We start from the raw sequence: 21,158 nt of genomic DNA, 5'->3' as shown, positions 1-21,158 counted from the left end.
TTGCACCCCTCACACTGCTCAAAACCACATCCAAGACGTTTATTAACCATTTACAATAGTTTGTGAACTTCATTTGCAAAGCTCCTGAGTTACAGAACAGAAGAAACCTCCTCAAGTGACCAAATTTTGGAAATGACACCCCTCTGGGAATTCATCTACGGGTTTAGTGACAATTTTGTATGTGGAAAACACCCATGAAGTCAAATGCAGTGAAAATTGCAGAATTAAAAAATGGCAAATAAGCCCTTGTAGAGCCCAGAATATTAAAATGCCCATACATTGTGCCCAGCTGGTTCTTCTGGAGACTTGCACCCCATAAATCTCACGACAACAATGACAAACATGTGGATGGTAACTGTGGTTTAGACACATTGTCGTGCTCAGAAGGGAGGGGGGGGGCATTTGGAAATGAGTCTTAGCACTTTTTCAGAGCCTTTGTGCCATCAGTAATGTGGAAGTCTACTATATTTCTATAAACAGATGGCAGACCTCAGTGGGGACTTTTTGTTCGTGCGATAAGCTGAATGCTACTGATGGCAATTTGGATCAGTTTACATCTATCCTGTGCTCTATGCTGAGCACTTACATTAAGGTTTCTATCTACCGCTCCAAAATGCGTCATTCAGGTAAAACCTCCGATGGATCCATCCACTAATGAGGCAGAGTTATTCGGGCGTCACACGATACGATCTTTCGTGCTATCGAACCCGCCCCCGTCGTTTGTGCGTCACGGGCAATTAGTTGCCCGTGGCGCACAAAGTCGTTAAACCCCCGTCACACGTACTTACCTGCTGAGCGACGTTGCTATGGGCGGCGAACATCCACTTCCTGAAGGGAGTGGGACGTTCGGCGTCACAGCGACATCACACAGTCGCCGGCCAATAGAAGCGGAGGGGCGGAGATGAGAGGGATGTAAACATCCCACCCACCTTCTTCCTTCAGTATTGCCGGCGGCCGCAGGTAAGCTGCAGTTCATCATTCCCGGGGTGTCACACGGAGCGATGTGTGCTACCCCGGTACGATGAACAACCTGTGCAAACAAGAATAAACAATTTTTTAAAAATAAACGACGTCTAAACGATACACGATTTGTAACCGATTTGCGATCGTTCTGAGACGCTCGTAGGGGTCACACAAAACGATGTCGCAAACAATGCCGGATGTGTGTCACGAAAACTGTGACCCAGACGACATATCGCACGATGGATCGTCTTGTGTGACGCCCGCATTACTCCAGAGTCCATTTGACCTCTGTTTAGCAATGTTCTTCTTTTCAAAGGTGAACAAAACTGTTGTTGTCCGCACTTTTGTGCACGCCTAAAAAGACATGTAAAAAGATGGACACCGCCGGACCACGGTCAAACGGGAGTTTAAAGTGACTCCTTCTGCCTTATTACAGTGAATTTTCCATTGAAAATTTTTGTCTGAATCATGTTTTTCACAGATTTACACGTAAACCCTGATGTAAGTGGTCAACAAAGAGCGCAGGATAAATGAGAGCCGCGCCTTAGTGTGATCTTTGAGCGGCAGAATCAACAAATCAACAGCAGTTGAAGAATTGGCTTTATTATTATTACAGCAATACCAGATTAATACAGTTTTTTGGGGGTTTTTAAGGTATGGCTTCTATTACACTAAAACACACTTTTTTACAAAATAAAGATTTTTTGCTTTAAAGAATTCTGAAAACTATACTTTTTTTCCGCCAACAGTCATGTGAGGGCTTGTTTATTGCGGGATGAGTTGGAATTTTTATTGGCACCATTTTGGGCCACATCATTTTTTATCGCTTTCTATTCTGCTTTTTGTGAGGCAGAATCAAGAAGTAACAGCAATTCAGGCTTTCTTTTTTTTTTACAGGGTTTCGTAAAAGTGAGGATAGGTTTACTCTCTAGGTCAGTCCGATTACAACGATACTATAATTGTATTTTTTTAAGTTTTGCCACTTTTACACGATTTTATAAAAAAATTGCTTAAAAAAATTGCTTTTGCATAGCTGCATTCTGAGAGCTATAGCAGTTTTATTTTTTCGCTAGCAGAGCTGTATGGTTGCTTGTTTTTTTGCAAGATGATATTTTCAGCGATATATTGTTTATTTAGATGACTTTTTGATAGCATTTTATTCTATTTTGTCAGCTGTTTGATTAAGACAGTTTTTGATGATTTTTATAGTATACACTGAGGTGGTTTAACCCCTTTACGACCGCCGATACGCCTTTTAACGGCGGTAAATAAGGGTACTTTTCCCGATCCGCCGCTTTTTAACGGCGGTCGGAAAAAAGGGTCTAGCGCCCCCCAGAGTCAGAAAATTTCCGGGGTCTCAGCTGCCGGGGGTAGCTGAGACCCTGGAGATCATGATTCGGGCCGGTTTTTCCGGTCCCCGCTCACCTGATGACCGGTATACACCGTATACCGATCATCAAGTTATAGTAAATGACCGCGCCGGTAAAAAATGATTTATCTCCCATCTGGCATGATTAAACATGCCAGATGGGAGATAAATCTTTTTCCCGGTTCCCTCCGGTCCCCCGGTGTCCCCAAAGTGCCCCCCCCCGACCCCCAACCCCCTCCCGAAAATCCAAGATGGCCGCGCGCACCGGCGATCACAGCAGCGCGCCGGCCGCATTTCCACTGTTCCTATGGTTTCTGTCGTATGTGCCATAACACATACGACAGAAACCTGCTCCCTAGGCCCTGCCGGGTCCCCCCCTACCCCCCCCTGGTGTTCCCCGGTGTCATACATACCTGTCGCAGCTCTGATCCCCCGCGGCCCCCTCCTCCGGCTCCTTCTCAGCACACTCCGGTCACATGAGCAGAGCGCAGCTGTCAGCTTCCTGTGTTCAGGACGCTGGCTGCTCGCACTCTGCAGCTGTGACCCAGGGAGGGTGGGTGCAGATTCTTTGCACCCACTCTCCTCAAATGGAGGGTCTGCCCTCCTAGAAAATGGGGGATACGTTCCCTGAACGTGTCCCCCATATTCTAGAAGGTCCAGAGTCGACGTGGGACGTCCAAATGGATTATTGTGGATTTTTTTTTTTCTTTTCAATAAATTGGTCAATCAGGGAATGTTTTGGGGAGTGTTTTTTCAAATAAATTTTTTTTTGTTGTCAATTTTTTTTTTATTACTGTCAATTAGTTATGTCGGGTATCTGATAGACGCCGTGACATAACTAATTGCTGGGCTTGATGCCAGGTGACATTACACACCTGGTATCAACCCCATTCATTACCCCGTTAGCCAACGCACCAGGGCGCGGGATGAGCTGGGGCGAAGCGCCAGAATTGGCGCATCTAATGGATGCGCCACTTCTGGGGCGGCTGCAGCCTGCTATTTTTAGGCTGGGAAGAGTCCAATAACCGTGGCTCTTCCCATCCTGAGAATACCAGACCCCAGCTGTCAGCTTCACCTTGGCTGGTGATCTAATTTGGGGGGACCCCACGTTTGTTTTTTTTTTTAATTATTTATTTATAAATAATTAAAAAAAAAAAACAGCTTGGGGAGCCCTCCAAATTGATCACCAGACAAGATGAAGCTGTCAGCTGTGGTTTGCAGGCTACAGCTGTCTGCTTTACCCTAGCTGGCTATCAAAAATAGGGGGGACCCCACGTCATTTATTTTAATTCTTTTTTTTTTTTTTGGGCTAAATACAAGGCTAGGCATCCTTTAGTGTCACATGAAAGGCACTAAAGGGCGCCAGCTTAGAATATGCAGGGGGGTGGGACGTTATATATGTTTGACATCTATCCATTCATCCATTGTAGCATTTTACGCTGTGTGCCCACAATCAGGGTTTGCAACGTTTTGGGCGCAGAGTGTTTTCCCTGCGTCCATAACGCTGCGTTGTGCAGTAGAAGCACAGTGGCAGGATTTTTAGAAATCCCGTGCCCACTGTTTCTTTTCTCCGCAGCATAAATCGACCTGTGGCGCAGCTTCCCGAGCCTCAGGATGTCAATTTATGCTGCGGAGATGAGTGTTCTTTGCAGGTAGAATAGAACTAAAGTCCACAGCAGCCTGAACCCAAATCGTGGGCATGGGCAGCTGCGTTCTCCCGTGGACAACACTCACATTTCTGCAGGAGGCTGACACTGGGTACTAGACGCCGTGTCGCTGGATCATGGCCACATAGCCTAAAGGCTACTTTACACGCTGCGATATCGGTCCCGATATCGCTAGCGTGGGTACCCGCCCCCATCTGTTGTGCGACACGGGCAATCGCTGCCCGTGCCGCACAACATCGCGCAGATGCGTCACACATACTTACCTGCCCGGCGACGTCGCTGTGACCGGCAAACCGCCTCCTTTCTAAGGGGGCGGTCCGTGTGGCGTCACAGTGACGTCACTGAGCGGCCGCCCAATAGAAGCGGAGGGGCGGAGATGAGTGGCCGGAACATCCCGCCCACCTCCTTCCTTCCTCATAGCGGCCGGGAGGCAGGTAAGGAGAGGTTCCTCGTTCCTGCGGCGTCACACATAGCGATGTGTGCTGCCGCAGGAGCGACGAACTACATCGTTACTGCTGCAGTAACGATAATCGAGAATGGACCCCCATGTCACCGATGAGCGATTTTGCACGTTTTTGCAACGATGCAAAATCGCTCATCGGTGTCACACGCAGCAACATTGCTAATGCGGCCGGATGTGCGTCACCAATTCCGTGACCCTAACGACTCCGCATTAGCGATGTCGCAGCGTGTAAAGCCCCCTTAACAGTGAGAAATTTTTTGCTACAGCAACAGTTTTGTGAAGTACCTGTGGATTCAAAATGTTTACTATACTCCTGAATAAAATCCTTGAGGGGTCCAGTTTCCAAAATGAGGTCACTTGTGGGGGGTTTCTGATGTATAGGTGCCCAAGGGGCCCTGCTAATGTGACATGGTGCGCGCAATTTACTTCAACTTTTCCAAAATTCAAATGGTGCTCCTTCCATTCCAAGCCCTCCCATTTATCCAAACAAAGGTTTTTGGCCACATGTGTGGTATCCCTGCGCTCACAAGAAATTAGATAACAACCTGTGGGGTACACGTTTTGTTGTTGCCTCTTGAAAAAGTGAAAAATGTGTCGCTAAATCAACATTTTTGTGAAAGAAATGAAAATTTCAATATGGCAACCTAAGCTTATCAAATTCTGTGAAGTATTCGTGGATTCAAAATGTTCAATATACACCTAGATTAAAGCCTTGAGGGGTCTTATTTCCAGAATGGGGTCACTTGTGGGGGACCTCCACTGCTTAGGCACCTCAGGGGTTCTCCTAATGCAACATGGCGTCCGCTATTGATTCCAGCCAATTTTGCAGTCAAATTGCACTCCTTCTCTTCTGAGCCCTGTAGTGTGCCCAAACAGTTGATTTCCACCACATACAAGATATCAACAAACTCAGGAGAAATTGCGCAATAAATTTCATGGTGATTTTTTTCCTGTTACCCTTGTGAAAAAAAAAGCTACCTGGTTGAAGTAACAATTTTGTGGTAAAATTTTATTTTTTTATTTTCATGGCTCAACGTTATAAACTTCTGTAAAGCACCTGGGGGTTCAGGGTACTCACCAAACATCAAGATAAATTCCTTGAGGGGCCTAGTTTCCAATATGGGGTCACTTGTGGTGTTTTTTTGCTATTTACGTACCTTAGGGGTCCTCCAAATGCGACATGGTGCCCGCAATCTTTTTCAGCCAAATTTCCTTTCCAAAATTCAAATATTGCTCCTTCCGTTCCAAGCCCTCCCATTTCTCCAAACAAAGGTTTCAGACCACAAGTGAGGTATCACCGCGCTCATAAAAAAGTGGGTAACAAACATTGGGGTCAAATTTATGGAATTACCTCTTGAAAAAGTGAAAAAATTGATGCTAAAGCAACATTTTTGAGAAAAAAATGAAAATTTTCAATGTGACAACGTAACGTTATCAAAATCTGTGAAGTACCTGTGGATCCAAAATGCTCACTATACCCCTAGATAGAAGCCTTAAGGGGTCTAGTTTCCAAAATGGTGTCACTTGTAAGGGGTTTCTGCTGTTTAGGTACCTTGGCGGACATGTAAATGCAACATGGTGCCCACAATCTATTTCAGCCGAATTTGCTTTCCAAAATTCAAATATTGCTCCTTCTGTTCCGAGCCCTCCCATTTGTCCAAACAAAGGTTTCTGACCACATGTGGGGTATTGGCGCGTTCATAAGAAAGTGGGTAACAAGTTTTGGGGTTCATTTTGTTGTGTTATTTCTTCTAAAAGTGAATAAATTTGGGGTAGAGCAACATTTTAGGTAAAATTTTATTTTTTGCTTTTTTTCATTCCACTTTGCTTTAGTTCCTGTGAAGCACCTGAAGGGTTAATAAACTTCTTGGATGTGGTTTTGAGTACTTTGAGGCGTGCTGTTTTGAGAATGGTGTCACTTTTAGGTATTTTCTGTCATCTAGGCCTCTCAAAGTCACTTCAAATGTGATGTGGTCCCTAAAAAAATGGTTTTGTGAATTTTGTTGAAAAAATGGGAAATTGCTGATGAACTTTGACCCCTTCTAACTTCCTAACCCCAAAACATTTTGTTTCAGAAATTGCGCTAATGTAAAGTAGACATGTGGAAAATGTTATTTATTAACTGTTTTGTGTGACATAACTCTCTGGGTTAAGGGCATAAAAATTAAAAGTTTGAAAATTGCAAAATTTTCATCAAATTTCCGATTTTTTCACAAATAAAAGCAAAAAATATCGTTCTAAATTTATAACTATCATGAAGTACAATATGTCACGAAAAAACAATGTCAGAATCACCGGGATCCGTTGAAGCGTTCCAGAGTTATGACCTCCTAAAGTGACACTGGTCAGAATTGCAAAAAATGGCCTGGTCATTAAGTACAAAACTGGCTTCGTCCTTAAGGGGTTAAAGGAAATCTGTCGCCAGGTTTGTTTATACCCCATCTAAGAGCAGCATATTGTAGAGACAGAGACCCTGATTCCAGCGATGTGTCACTTACGGAGCTGTTTGCTGTCATTGTGATAAAATCAATGTTTTCTCTGCTACAGATCTAGCAGTTATACAGAGCTTCTGAATATGCTGGACTACCTGGCATCAGATCAAGTAGTGATCTAATGATAATCTCCTGCTGATTAAACAGCGATTTTATCAAAACAACACTAAGCAGCCCAGTAAGTGAAACACTGCTGGAATCAGGCTATAAGTTACGCCGAGCTCCCGGAGGCAAACGAGTGGGCATAGCTCCTGTGCCCAAATGAAAGCCATTACTTAACTTTACGTCATTTTGCATGATCTCCTTCTCAACCATGACTTAAACTTGCATCAAATGTCATGAAGGAGTTAATGCATCGCCTCTATAATGCTGTTCAAAACGCGGACGTACACTTGTCATATCAATACCATTACAGAAAAATGCTCAGCACCACGGGACATCGCACAACCCAAAAAACTGACCAGTATCTCCAATCAGAATAAAGCAAGTGTGAACAGGTCCAAGCTGGTATGGCTACATAATAAACAAATAAAATACAGTGGAACCTCGGTTTAGAAGTAACTTGGTGTGCGAGTATTTCGCTATATGAGCAAAGCTTGCTGTAAATTTGTAACTCTGTTTACGAGCAAGCTTTTCTGTACGAGCAAATACTCAATGCATACACTTCCAGTTCCGTACATCCACCGCGCTCTGACCCGCTCTTGCAGTATGCACAAACACACACAAACACACACATATATATTATGCTCACCTTACCTTCCGTTCCCTCGCCAGCCTCATGGTTCTTGTAGTCCGCAGGTACAGTATGTGTATCCGGTAACCATCGCGACGATGGAGGAACTTCCACTGTCAGCCGCTTCTCAAAGACAGTGCGCTGACCAATCAGAGACAAGCGGCTCCTGCACATGACGTCTGCTGCTGAAGCTCTGGCATCGGTCGCTGTGGTTACCTGATACACATCCTGTACATGCGGACTACAGGAACCAGGAGGCCGGCGAGGGAATGGAGGGTAAGGTGAGCATAGTGTGTGTGTGTGTGTGTGTGTGTGTGTGTGTGTATTTGTGCATGTCTGGAATGGCACAATAGAGGATCAGGATGGGACATTGAACAAGTTGTGGAATGAATTGTCTGAGCTTCCATTATTTCCTGTGGGAAATTTTGCTTTGCTAGATGAGTAACTTTGTTTACAAGCACACTCCCAGAATGGATTGTTCTCGTAAACCAAGGTTGCACTGTATGGCAGCACTGTGTAAGCGCCTAGATATATGTGAACATTGAACATATGAAATTTGAATTGTATTACTACTATATGGAATATACTTTAAAAAAAAAAGATGAAGGTACTTTGCACATAAATTAGCCAATTCATGAGAGCCTGTCAACCACAGCAAGGCATCCTTTTGTGACAGGCCCCTATCTAAATATCATGCCTCTCCCAGGCTAAAAACCTTCAAATTAAAGCATAAGTAGCATTAATAAAAAAAAAAAAAAAAAAAGAAAAAAAATAGCCTTAGGCTGATGAGAGGAGCGCCCAGTAAAAAAAAGAGATAGTCACAGGCCTTCAATGGTTAACACAAAAAACTGACCTGCACCTCCAAACAGAATAAAGCAAATGTGAACAGGTGCAAGCTGCTATGATCGCATAATACACAAATAAGTGTACAGCATCACTCTAAGCGCCAAGATTTAAAGGAGGTAGTCACAGGACTCCAATAGTTAATACAAAAAAAACAACCAAAACAGTGCTGCTGTATTCTTTTGTGTATATTATGCAGTCATAGCAGCTTGCACCTGTTCACACTTACTATATTCTGTTTGGAGATGCTGGTCAGTTTTTGTTTTTTTTTTCGTTGTAAATATTGAAGACCTTTGGCTACCTCCTTTTTTGACTGAGCATGCCTCCCATCAGCCTAAATCTGATATTAGATTAAGATCCCTTCAAAGAAGTAAACCTTGCCGTGGCTGACGGGCTCTCATGAATTAGTCAATTTATGCACTAAGTACCGTCCTTTTTTTAAAAGTATATTCCTTATAGCAGTAATGTAATTAACATTTTATATGTTCAATATTCACATATATCTTGGCGCTTACAGAGTGCTGCTGTAGTCTAATATTTGTATATTTTGCAGTCATAGCAACTTGCATCTGTTCACATTTGCTTTATTCTGTTTGGAGGTCAGTTTTTTGTATTAACTATTTGAGGCCTGTGACTACCTCGTTTTTGTGACTGAGCACTCCTCCCATCAACCTAAAGTTATTATTTTTGATTTGTGTGTGATCCTACCTGCCCAATAATTTGTAGGTTTTTAGCCTAGGAGAGGAATGATTTCAGGTTAGGGTCCTGTCAAAGAAGAAAACCCTACTGCAGCTGATGGGCTTTCATGAATTGACCAATATATATTCGACGGTCACCTATATCTTGGTGCTTACAACGTGCTGCCATAGTCCAACCCAAGTAGAATATAGTGTGTGTGTGTGTGTGTGTGTCCATAGTCCAACCAAAGTAGAATGTAGTGTGTGTGTGTGTGTGTGTGTGTGTGTGTGTGTATGTATGTATATATATATTTTGTTACCTTTGATAGCCATTGCCACAAATAGCTACATATTAAGTTTTGTAATAAGATTGCAAAAAAGTTTCTATGTTTTACTCAAAAACAAATTTTTGTAAATTAAAAGTCAGAAAATGATTTTGTTTTCCTGCTCGTATCAGACATACATTTGGAACTATCTGAAATTCAGGCAATCAAATGTGTGTGTGCACTATTCCAAAAATCTGGTACAAACCACACTGATGATAGTATTTCTGAAGCGATTAGAGCATAAAACACTTGTTTAAAAAAAAAAAAAAAAAAAAAGAAGATCTAAAATTCAAAGGAAATTTCAAGAAAACAACTCTAGTTCAAACAGAAGATATAAAAAAAAAAAAAAAAAAAGACCTGGCAAAGACAATTTAACACCTTGCTCATTGGAGTTAACGGCTTTCCAAATGGGACTGTCGAATACCTAAAGTCCTGTTCGAGACACCGCCAGTGAGAACCGCATCCAGCCAGGCATTTTCCATCTACCCGGAAATGTAGAATTACATGACGACTGTTTACCCAAATGAACAACCTCCAAAAGAGAGCCTCAGCACCACCAATGAATAATATGAAAACCACTGTGCCAAGTATCTAACAAAACATTGGAACAACAATTGATACACAAAGGCACCAGGGTTCAGTATGATAAATAACAACTTGGCATGGACCTTGATTAGTGCGAATAATATAAATTTTATTATACATGGGGTGAAAAAAACACTCACATTTAAAATCATTTAAAAACAGACATACCAAATACTGTTTCCTGCATGGTTCAAACCTGGCACATATTCAATAATTCAGGGTAAACATATATAATCCAAGATGAAGAATGGACTCTGTCCCCTAGGGAACTCTAAGTACTCTATATATGCATCCCATATACAATCAAGTGTGCCTGCATTGCACCTACTGGTTTTGAAAAGCCCGAAGACTACCACCAAGTAATATAAATCACAGCTGAAATAGCCAGATTTAAGTCTAAATAACGACTATACAGGATTACCCAGGCAGCAATGCAAGGTGCAGGAAACTCAGTACAGGACCCTGTTTACCCAAATGGCTGCCTGTGTAATAGGGTGCTCAGGACTGCCAAAATCGAAAGTTAAAAAAAAATGTAGAGAAAGCCAACCAAAGTAAAAAAAAAAAAAAATCAGGCAAGTATGGAGAAAAAAAATGAAGTTGAAGAGAAGGAAGTCAAGAAGAAACATGGGAAGAGAAACTGGTACAATATGTTCTATGGAAAAAAAACAAACCAAGACACTAGGGCAGAAAAAAAAAAACATTTTCTTGTAGTAAAGATTATTAATATTATTATTATTTATTTTTATAGCGCCATTTATTCCATGGCGCTTTACAGTGAAAGAGGGTATACATACAACAATCATTAACAGTACATAACAGACTGGTATAAGAAGAGAGAGGACCCTGCCCACGAGGGCTCACAGTCTATAGGGTTAAGATTGGCAAAAGGCTTAGTGACATTAATTTCCTAAAAAAGAAAGAAAAGGATTCTGTAGGGGTTCACAATTTTTTTTTAACCAGATTGGCTTTCCTATCGAGTTAAAATACAAGCAATATTCCTGTCCAATGTATTTTAGCTGTTCCTACTTCCCCAAAGAGCTGAAAGCATAGACTTAACTTCTCAAGATCAAAGTCTTCCACATCTTTCCTTAAACCAAATATTAATAAATCACATTGCAGTGCTCTAGATGCACTGAAATGACTTTTCTGTTTCGTGCCACTTTCTTCACCCAATACCCTATTTACTCTCCTATTTTTCAGGTTATCATTTATATAATTATTATGAACCGTCTATTTTAAACTACATAGGGAAAATGTTCGTTTCTGCAACAATTTAAAAAGCAGCTGTCCTTGTAAAATTTTCAGGTGTAGACACCTAGAAACCTTGTACGTTCCTTGACTCAGAGGTTAGTTCATCTAGTTATAAATAGTAATAATACCTTAATCATAGCATACGATCTTAAACTTCAGAATAGGGAGAATGGTTTAAGGATGCATTATGTAGAGAGAATATTTTTAAAAAGGGAGATTACGACTTTAATTAATAAATCAATTAAAAAAAATGTTAATGAATTAGATATATGGACAAATTAACTTTGATGCATCTAAAAAGGTTTATATCTCTAAACATTGTGAGATTATTGTGTACTGATATACCAATCTGGATAGCTTTTTATCTATATTATTTTTCCTTTTGACAACAAAATAGGTTTCCGGTTGAATTATGTGAATATGATAATTAGTTCTATGAAATTATAATGATTAAGATTCTATAATAAAGGAAACAACTTGTTCTCAGTAAACCCAAAATCTGATCAAGTGTCTAGGGCTTTATGCAAACTCGTTTAGGAAAAAAACCAAACCATTGCTTTTCATTTATATCTTGTATTAGGGATTTTATTGAGAAGATCACTACCTTCCAGATAGGTTTACCCAAATAAGTAAGCATATAGACAATGCCTTATCCCATGAAGGACAGAGAATACTGCATCTTCAGAAGCCACCTCTGGAATAAGGAGCTCAGTGGTAGCAGGTGTATCACTATAAATCACGGATTCTTCATTCACTGGAGTATTAGGATCTGTTTACTAAGGGATAGTTGGACTAATAGCTTCCCAGAAACATAAAATTGAAAAACAAACTACATTTTATAATGTCTTATCAACTAAGAAACTTTGAGAGCTAAAATACCTTATGCTGAAAGTCAATGAAATAAGGAATAAAACATCGATTCGGTGATGTAAAATAAATAAAAAGCGCTCCACAACAAAAATATGCTACATAACACAATGGCTTTATTGCTCTAGGTCATTTCCATAATTTAGGTGAACTTTTAGAAAGTAAAACTAGAAATAGAAAATAAAAAAAATTGTATGAATTCTTAATCATTCATCTAATTAATTTGGCCATTTCAAAAGATGTAAACCTTTTTTTCCCTGAATAACCATTACGAACCTCCCCCTATAATATTGAAGTCTGAACCTATAGGAATCATTAATAAGAACTAGGGGAAAATGACCAAATATGCCTGAAATTAACAACAAAGGTTATTTAAGAACAATTGTGGCAGTCTCAACGATAGCACTTTTATGTCTTACAAATAGGTTTATGACTAAATGCAAAACGATTGTATCGCAACCAAAAAAATAAAATCCTAATACAATATTTAATACTACGATTTTAAATACAATTACATGCACTAAAGTCAATCAAACAATATCAAAATAGATAACTATACAAAAATGTTATGTATAATGCATCCATTTTGGTTGTATACACATGAACCTTTCTTTATGCCTGTATATCTCTAATTATTAAGAACAGGGTAACAATCCCTGGGTAAAGCCGGATACCATGTGAAACGGTTCACCGCTATAAACTATCGCGTAAACAATAACAAAAAGATTTTAAAAAAAGATGCAGAATGTAAGTCATACAGCTAGATTTCTATACAACATAGTGTTACATCCCAAGGTATAGCATGTGTTCATGATTACCATAAGAACATATATATCAATTTTATTTTTCATTTCATAAATATATATATATTTTTAATTATAGGGAAGTAGCTTTGAAGATTTGCTATTTAGTCTCCCCAATCCTTTGAAAACCCCGACTGTTTATTGTGATAGTGCCAATTCCTGCATGTTCCGTGGTGTCTTTCTAGAATTGTCAACGGCCATGCTGAATTCATTGTCCCTGCCCTCGTCAGATCGCAGATGTCTTTCTAGAATATCTGGTTTCTTCTGAACTATGCAGGACCACCTTGTTTACCAGTAGGGCAAGCTTTTGACATAGTGATCACTTATCTGTTACATATAGGCACATGGTTACATTCTAAGAATTTTAATAGCAAAAAATGGCTTCTATAGGTGAACACAAAGAGTGTTATTTTGGGTCTTGTCAGAACGAAACCCAATGAATAACTTATTAGCCAAGTACGGTAGTGTAGATATCTTTAGAGTTGTCCAGGCCTAATCCATCCATTGTTCATGAAAACACCCCGGGCTGGCAGCAAGTGGCAGTGTGCTCTCTGCTGGCGAGTCAGGGCCAGGACAGCCTTCCATAGGAAACAATGGAAACCGTCTGCATTGCTGCCTATTCTGAGTACAGCCCTTCTCCTCGACTGTCCATCAGAAAAGTAAAAAGTGACAAATGCTGCTACACCTGTCACATTCAATTGAGTAAAGTGTAAGAAATAAGAGGTCGCCTCATATACGCAGCAAAACTAAAAGGGGAGGGAAGTGTCAACATGCGCTCAGAACTAAGTGATTTAACTGACAAAGGATAACGGTGATTCTTTCTACCACTCTTGTTGACTTTTCCATGGACAATGTCTCAATAAATATCACCAGATTACCAAGTAAATAAAAGCCCCTTCTATTCTGACCAGAGGGATTTACTGAACATGGACGCCGATTAAGTCAACGCTAAGCGTGTTCATCCCCGCAAACCGACAAATTAGCATTTTCAGGTCCTTATTTAATCATACAATATTTAATTTTCCTGACTGCTAAATACATCTCTCGGGTTAGAGACGGTAAACCCCAACATGACAAATCCTTTTTATTCTGCAAATCTTGAGGGTTTCTGGATTATTAACTGATTAGTAAATGACAATATTCCAGGTAATGTCACATGAAGAAAAAATACAAATATATAATTCCTTACTACTTATAAGATGTGCACAATATGTTATCAGAAAAATCTACTGACGTATGCTATTAGCTTTAATTGTGATATATTTCATGCAATTTCAGGGTGTTAAACATTAACCAAAAAAAGATAACTGGGCGGTGCCATGTAAAATACAATTACCATGTACACACTGTATTTATATGCAATGCTATGTACAAGAATAGCCAAAAAGCCGTCCCTACCCACCCAGAAATATAGTTCAGGGAGTAGATTTCTGCACAATATATACATTATCCAAAAACATACTGAGTTAACGCTTCCAATGAAACGTGGCCTAGCAAGTGTGTGTCCAAGGTGGGGCTTGTGAGCCTCACTGGAGACAAGGAAAGAGTTAAACATTGGATATTGACCTCCAGACCTCACACTCGTCTGTATATACACAAATATTTGTAACAACATGAATCGGTTTACTTTCTTATAATGTAAAATTGGATATTTTCTGGTTAAAAATATAGGAAGCCAGAATTCTGTTCTGGGAATATTTACCAGGAAATAAATCCTTCGAATAGAGGGGAATGGATGGGTTCATTATTCAGTACAAAAACGTACACGCAAACAAATCAACTGTGTCATATTTCATTGATCATCGGCACATTAAGAACAGTTCATGTAGTTCAAGAGCCTACTGAATCAATATGTGACAAGAGGGTGTCTTCATCAGAGGAAACTCATAAGCAGATCACCGCAACCTTGCCATTAATATATGTAGACATGACGCAGGTTTTACCATATTACAAAATGTAGAAATCCCTCCACAAAGCAGCAGATGGCGTCCTTCCCCTTAACAAATCGTTATGCGTTACTACGGTATGTCAGCGTGCCTATTACAAAGTTTCACTATATTACGGCACAATCTTTATTCCGCTAAATGAGATTGGTGCGTGTAGCATTAACTTATTTACAGCTTAACTGTGAGTAAATGTACCTAATCTCTCATTAGGAAAATGTGAATGTCTAGCTGTAAAGTAGAATTACGGTATGTGCTGTACTATACGCTGTGGGGGGGAATAAAAGAAAAACACATTATATACAGACCCACAGAAAAAGTATATAAATAAAATTATCTAAAAAGTAGTTTCAAGTTGTTGTAACTTCCTTGTTGAAAATATGCTAGTATTGAGTTTGTATTCCAATTCTAGGGAAAGAGCAGCCTTCAACATGAAAGGTTGGAGAATTTTTAATAATAATAATAAAAAATTATATATATATATATTATATAAAATACTCAACAAGGAAGTTACAACAACTTGAAACTACTTTTAGATTTTTTTTCTATTTTATATATATATATATATATATATATATATATATATATATATATATATATATATATATATATATATATTTATATATATTTATTTTTTTTTATTTTCTCTTCAACCTATCTTGTTGAAGGCTGCTCTTCCTAGAATTGGAATACAAGCTCAATACCAGGAGATTCTCGACTCTAGGAGGTCGACTTCATAGGTCCCAGTGCAGAGTGCATACATACAACATGAGCCCAGCTTACTACCTCATCCTTCAGGCCAGAGAGAGTCTCCCCGAGGTGTCTGATTACCTTTCAGCTGGGGGCACATGACTACCTCCTAGTGCAGGAAACTTCATGGAAGAGTAAATAGTTTAGTCGTAGGAGAAAATAATCAAGGTGGATCTACTTACAGTTAGGTGGTACTGCCTCCATATTTCTGGGCAAGCCTGGAAGATAAAAAAAATATTGATCTGTTAGCAGCATGAAACAAGGTGCTTTACAGCCTGTTGGTTTTGGCATAATAAAGCATCTGCTGGTGCCGGTCACAGGCAAAAGAAGAAGCTTAGCTGAAAGGGCCTGGATTTCAGCTTCAAAAAACCTGGCTGCACTGTTTAATTGAATTTTACACTGCTTTAACACCACCCTGCCCTGAAAGTAAGCCAGGAAAGCCTCCACCTCCTGAAAACTTTTCGGAATCTTTTACTTAATTCTTGAGCCATCTGTATCTCGGGTGGGGGTATAATGTCTTGTGTGTGTATGTAACAAAAATAACTCTCACATTATTATACCGTATATAACTATAGTTATTGGTCAGTTTTCTTATAAATCCATGAAAACTAAAAGTTGCAGAAAAATACAGAAGTATCACAAAGAAAGCAGAAGTGTTCTTTTTAGCTCTTCAAAGGCACTCTACAAAGCACTCAAGGAATGATTGTCTTGTGTATGGGGGGCGCCGGGCATAACAGAGCTAGATTTAAATTATTAGGCTATGTTCACACACTGCATCTTTTCTTAACCACAAAGATGCAGTGTTTTTGGCCCCAAAAAATACACTACAACAAAAATGCATACATTTTTTACGTCTTTTTGCCATATTTTGCCCAATGCCTTTTTTTAAGTCAAATCTATTGACTGGAAGGGCTTAAAAACGCAGCTAAAAACTCTGAAAGAACTGACATGTTTTTGAAGATACAGCCAAAAAAAGATGCCCAGTGTGGGCAGCAAAATAGAAATCTCATAGACTTTGCTGGGGGAAGGAAATGCATGGATTTAGGTGCATCTTTGTGACCTCAAAAATGCACCAAAAATGCAGTAAAAGATGCAGTGTGTGAACATAGCCATACAATAATGAAACATTTCAAGACTATACAAAGCAAAATAAAAATATATATGTCAAGTATCTGCGACAATGTTAAGATCGTCATGTCCTTTAAATCTGAATATCTCTAAAAAGGTAAATAATGTGAATATACTTTTTTTTTACAGCTTTACAACAAAAAGAAATTGTGGTTATGATTCACACATTCCAAATTTTGTCAGTTACTTTGGGAATAGGGCTCGCAATATTTATTAGAAGGCACAAGTGTCTTAAGTTTGGCCTGTCTACTGTCTGTGCACCAGAAACCAAAATCTACGACCATGAGGTATAACATATGCCAGTTTTCGGTCATACATTATTGTAAGTTTGTCACAAGATCACCTTTGCTAATCCTCAACTACTTTTTTTCTTATTAATATTATTATTATTGTTGGTAGCTTGGAGCAAAAAGGGCAAAAAGTTACAAAATACTACATATGACAAATTTTGAGAAAGTTTACGGTCATAGAGGAAATTACCAATTTCCCTCTTCACCCCTTAAGGACCAGGCAATTTAATTTTTTTGTGCTTTAGTTTTTTTCTTCCCTTTATTTTGAGAGCCTTAACTTTTTTTTATTTCCCAGTCGATATAGCCCTGAGAAGGCTTGCGGACAGGATGAGTTGCACTTTTGAATGACACCATCCATTTTATCATAGGATGTAATGGTAGGCAGGAAAAAAAAAAATCAACGTGTGGCAAAATAGAAAAACAAAGTGGAATTCTGCAACTGTTTTAGTTTTTTTTTTTTATTTACAGATTTCATTTTACCATAAAACTGCCACGGCAGTGTGATTCTCTAGGTCAGTACGATTATGTAGATACTAAACATAGTTTTTGTTTTATTTAAGTGGTGAAAAAAAAAAAATCAGTATTAAAAAAATAAAAAAAAAATCTGAAATTTTTCAAAATGAAAAAAAAAAACATCTTAAAAATCTTGCTTGTGTAGCAACTTTCCAAGAGCATGAATGTTTTCAAGTTTTGGGATCTGGGGCTGTGTGAGGTCTTGTTTTTTGTGCCCTGAGCTGATGTTTTTATTAATATTAGTTTGGGGTGTATAAAATGTATTAATTGCCTGTTATTACATTTTTTTTTCTGTTGTTGCAGCCGAAAAACTGCAATTCTGGCGGTTTTGATTTTTTTTATTATTATTATGCTGTTTACCAATCGTATTATTTGATATTTTGATAGATCAAACTTTTATGAAAGTAGCAATATCAAATATTTATTTTTTCATTTTTAATGTGGTAAAAGGTGATCAACTTATATTTTGTAAAACATTTTTATATCTATTTTGTACTGTATTTAATATTCCCCTTAGGGAAGTTGACCCTACAATAGACTGATCATTTGTTCTATACATAACAGAGCACCAGTATTACTGTATATAGAAGAAATCACAGTCTCCTATGAACCTAGGCCACGGGAATGGTTTTCACAGGAGCACTGTGATAACAGACAAAGAGGTCTTCAGCTGACCCCTGGCTATCATGACAAAACATCGGCGTTCCACGATCGTGTCACGGGCACACCAATGAGGGCTCAGAATAGCGCGTCCCCTGCCAAAAGATAGATTTTGACAGCGGTATTTAACAGATTAACAGCTACGGGCGGAGCACCGCTCCACTCACGGCTGTTAGACGCAGAGGAAGTCTGAATAAATCAGCCTTAGGCCGGTTTCAGACGTCTGTGTGTAATCATGTACAAGTCACATGCATGGTTTTGGTCATACATGTGACAGGTACCGGAGAAAACACGGGTCTTTTAAATAAAAAGATTTTCTATATTCACCTGTATCCAGCGCTCTTTTCTTCGGCTCTGCTGCCTCCTGAGTCTGACCATCACTCATTATATTCATAGAATATTAACTGCACTGAGGACCTGGAAGCCGGAGCATTGAGGGGACTTCAGTGCCGGGGACAGCATCGCCGAAGACAGGTGGGTATCCAGCATAGTGGGTGTATCTGTGTTTAGTGTATACATGCATGTGAGCTATGTGAGTGTATGTGCTTGGTGTATCCGTGTGTGTGTGTGTGCGCGCTATGTGTGTATACATATGTGTGTAAAGGTGCTCAGTGTATACATGTGTGTCTACTATGTGTGTCTGTATACCGCACAGGACACCATCGCAGGGACAGGTGAGTATTCACAAAGCAAGCAGTGTGTGTGCAGGGACATCCAGGAGGTCATTGAAGTTTCCAATGAACTTTGATGACATCCTGATGATACCCCCGCGCAACAGCGGGTGTCAGGACGGTGACTTCACGGGTTCATCAGAGTTCATTGGGAACTCTGATGAGTCCCCGATGCTGTCCCCGCGATGCTCCGGCTTCCAGGTTCTCACCAAACACACACACACACATAGCAGACACATGTATACACTGAGCACCTACACACACACACATATGTATACACAAATGGCAGACACACATGGATACACCGAGCACATACACGCACATATCTCACATGCATGTATACACTGAACACAGACACACACTCTGCTGGATATTTACCTGTCTTCGGCGATGCTGTCCCCGTGCTGCTCCGGCTTCCAGTTCCTCAGTGCAGTGAATAATCAGTGAGTATAATGAGCGGCGGTCAGAAGCAATAGACAGCAGAGCCGAAGAAAACAGCGCTGGATACAGGTGAATATAGAAAATAGCTTTATTTAAAAGACCCGTATTTTCTCCGGTATGTGTCACACTGATGTCACACAGATCACATCAGTGTGTGATCCGTGTGACACCCGTGCTGCTGGAGATAAAACAGACATGTCTCCGTGTGTGCGTGCGGGGTCATGAGAGGTCAGACGGTTTGTGTGCAAACTCGGTCGTGTGAGTGACACCATAGAATTACATGGGTACGTGTGGCATCATTGTTGAAAATGGATGTCACACGTACCTGAAACACGGACGTCTGAAACCAGCCTTACTCTGCAGGGAAAAGACAGTCTCAGCATGCGAGCCCGCATAAAAGGCAGGGATATGAATAATGACGCGGATAGCATGTGATAAGTCGTTAAGGGGTTAATTCAATGCGATACTGTAGCAGGATAATTATAAACACAATCAAAAATTCTGTGGTCAAGTTATTCCCAGACTAAGATATACTATTTTATTCCACACAATATGGATAATAGTACTAGTTGTATGGGTGCTCTGTCAACATACTATGACTAGAACATATTAGAACCTTGATGCTTGTCATTTTTAGACCGTTTTCATTCAATGCCGAAATAATATTAACATTTAGTGCCCAAATAATACTGCTAATACATACCTAAATAATATCTCCAATATGTATCCAAACGATACTACAAAATAATGCTAATATTCAACTGACATTTCCAACTTAACAGTATCATTTCATTGCTGAGATATTGCCATTTAATGCCTAAATAATACTACCATACAACATCACAACAGTATAGTGGTTGGAAAACTACCTGGTGGTCTACATCAGTGAAAATATTTATTGTTAGGTCTATGGCTAACTTTAAAGGGAATCTGTAGCCAGGTATTTGCTACCCAATCTGAAAGCAGCATGATGTAGGGGCAGAGAACCTGATTCTAGCGATGTGTCACATTGTTTTATCAGCAGGAAATTACTAAAAGACTAGTAAATGACTAGTAAATCTACATCCAGGTAGTCCAATCCTGTGCAGAGTACATAGAAAGCTGCTAATCAGTGATGTGGGGGCAGGATAATAGAGTCAGCATTCAGAGAATTGGTAGGTCTTCAGCAGATGAGCCAGTTTTTAATTAAAACTACACTAAGAAGCCCAGTAAAGTAATACATCACTGAAATTAGGATATCTGCCCCTGCATCATGCTGCTCTCATATAGGATTAAACACAGGGAAAAGCTGGCCATACAAAAATAGGTATAACGCTGGGGAATCGCTAAATAGCGATCCCTCGGTGCGTATATTCTTTGAGTAACATGGAAAAACCGGAGGAGAAAAGAACAAAACCAAGAAGAAAAGTAGTGATGTGATATAAATACTTTATTTATTATAGTAAAATTTTTTTTTTCATAAAAACATAGAAGGTCAGAAGCAAGAGAATGAGGTAAAATATCAAGAAATCGACTGCACAAATGACTGTAGCAATAAAAGGACCCCTCTCCTGCACGAAGCGACCCAGTGTGGTAAGGACGAAAATGGGAGAAAAACCTGATGGGGGAGGGTGGTGGTGTGCTGGGGAACATATACGCCTTGATCTAGCAGTGGCTACAGTAAAGAAGCACATGGGCTGGGAATCCAATCCACCACAATGCGACATAAAGAAGTGTTTCTTTG

At 39.8% G+C, this 21,158-nt stretch overlaps 1 protein-coding gene across 1 annotated transcript in view; it reads right to left on the bottom strand.

The window, feature by feature from the left end:
- Nucleotides 1-21,158, bottom strand: part of ZCCHC7 (zinc finger CCHC-type containing 7) — a 232,265-nt gene that overhangs the window by 46,227 nt on the left and 164,880 nt on the right. Inside the window, exon 6 of the mRNA XM_075338648.1 lies at nt 15,915-15,950. Within this exon, the coding sequence (XP_075194763.1) occupies nt 15,915-15,950 (36 nt within the window). The remainder of the gene's footprint in view (nt 1-15,914; nt 15,951-21,158) is intronic.

Source organism: Anomaloglossus baeobatrachus, chromosome 1 (genome assembly GCF_048569485.1).
Source record: "Anomaloglossus baeobatrachus isolate aAnoBae1 chromosome 1, aAnoBae1.hap1, whole genome shotgun sequence".
Taxonomy (NCBI): Eukaryota; Metazoa; Chordata; class Amphibia; order Anura; family Aromobatidae; genus Anomaloglossus; species Anomaloglossus baeobatrachus.
This window is presented reverse-complemented; position numbering and strand designations above follow the sequence as displayed.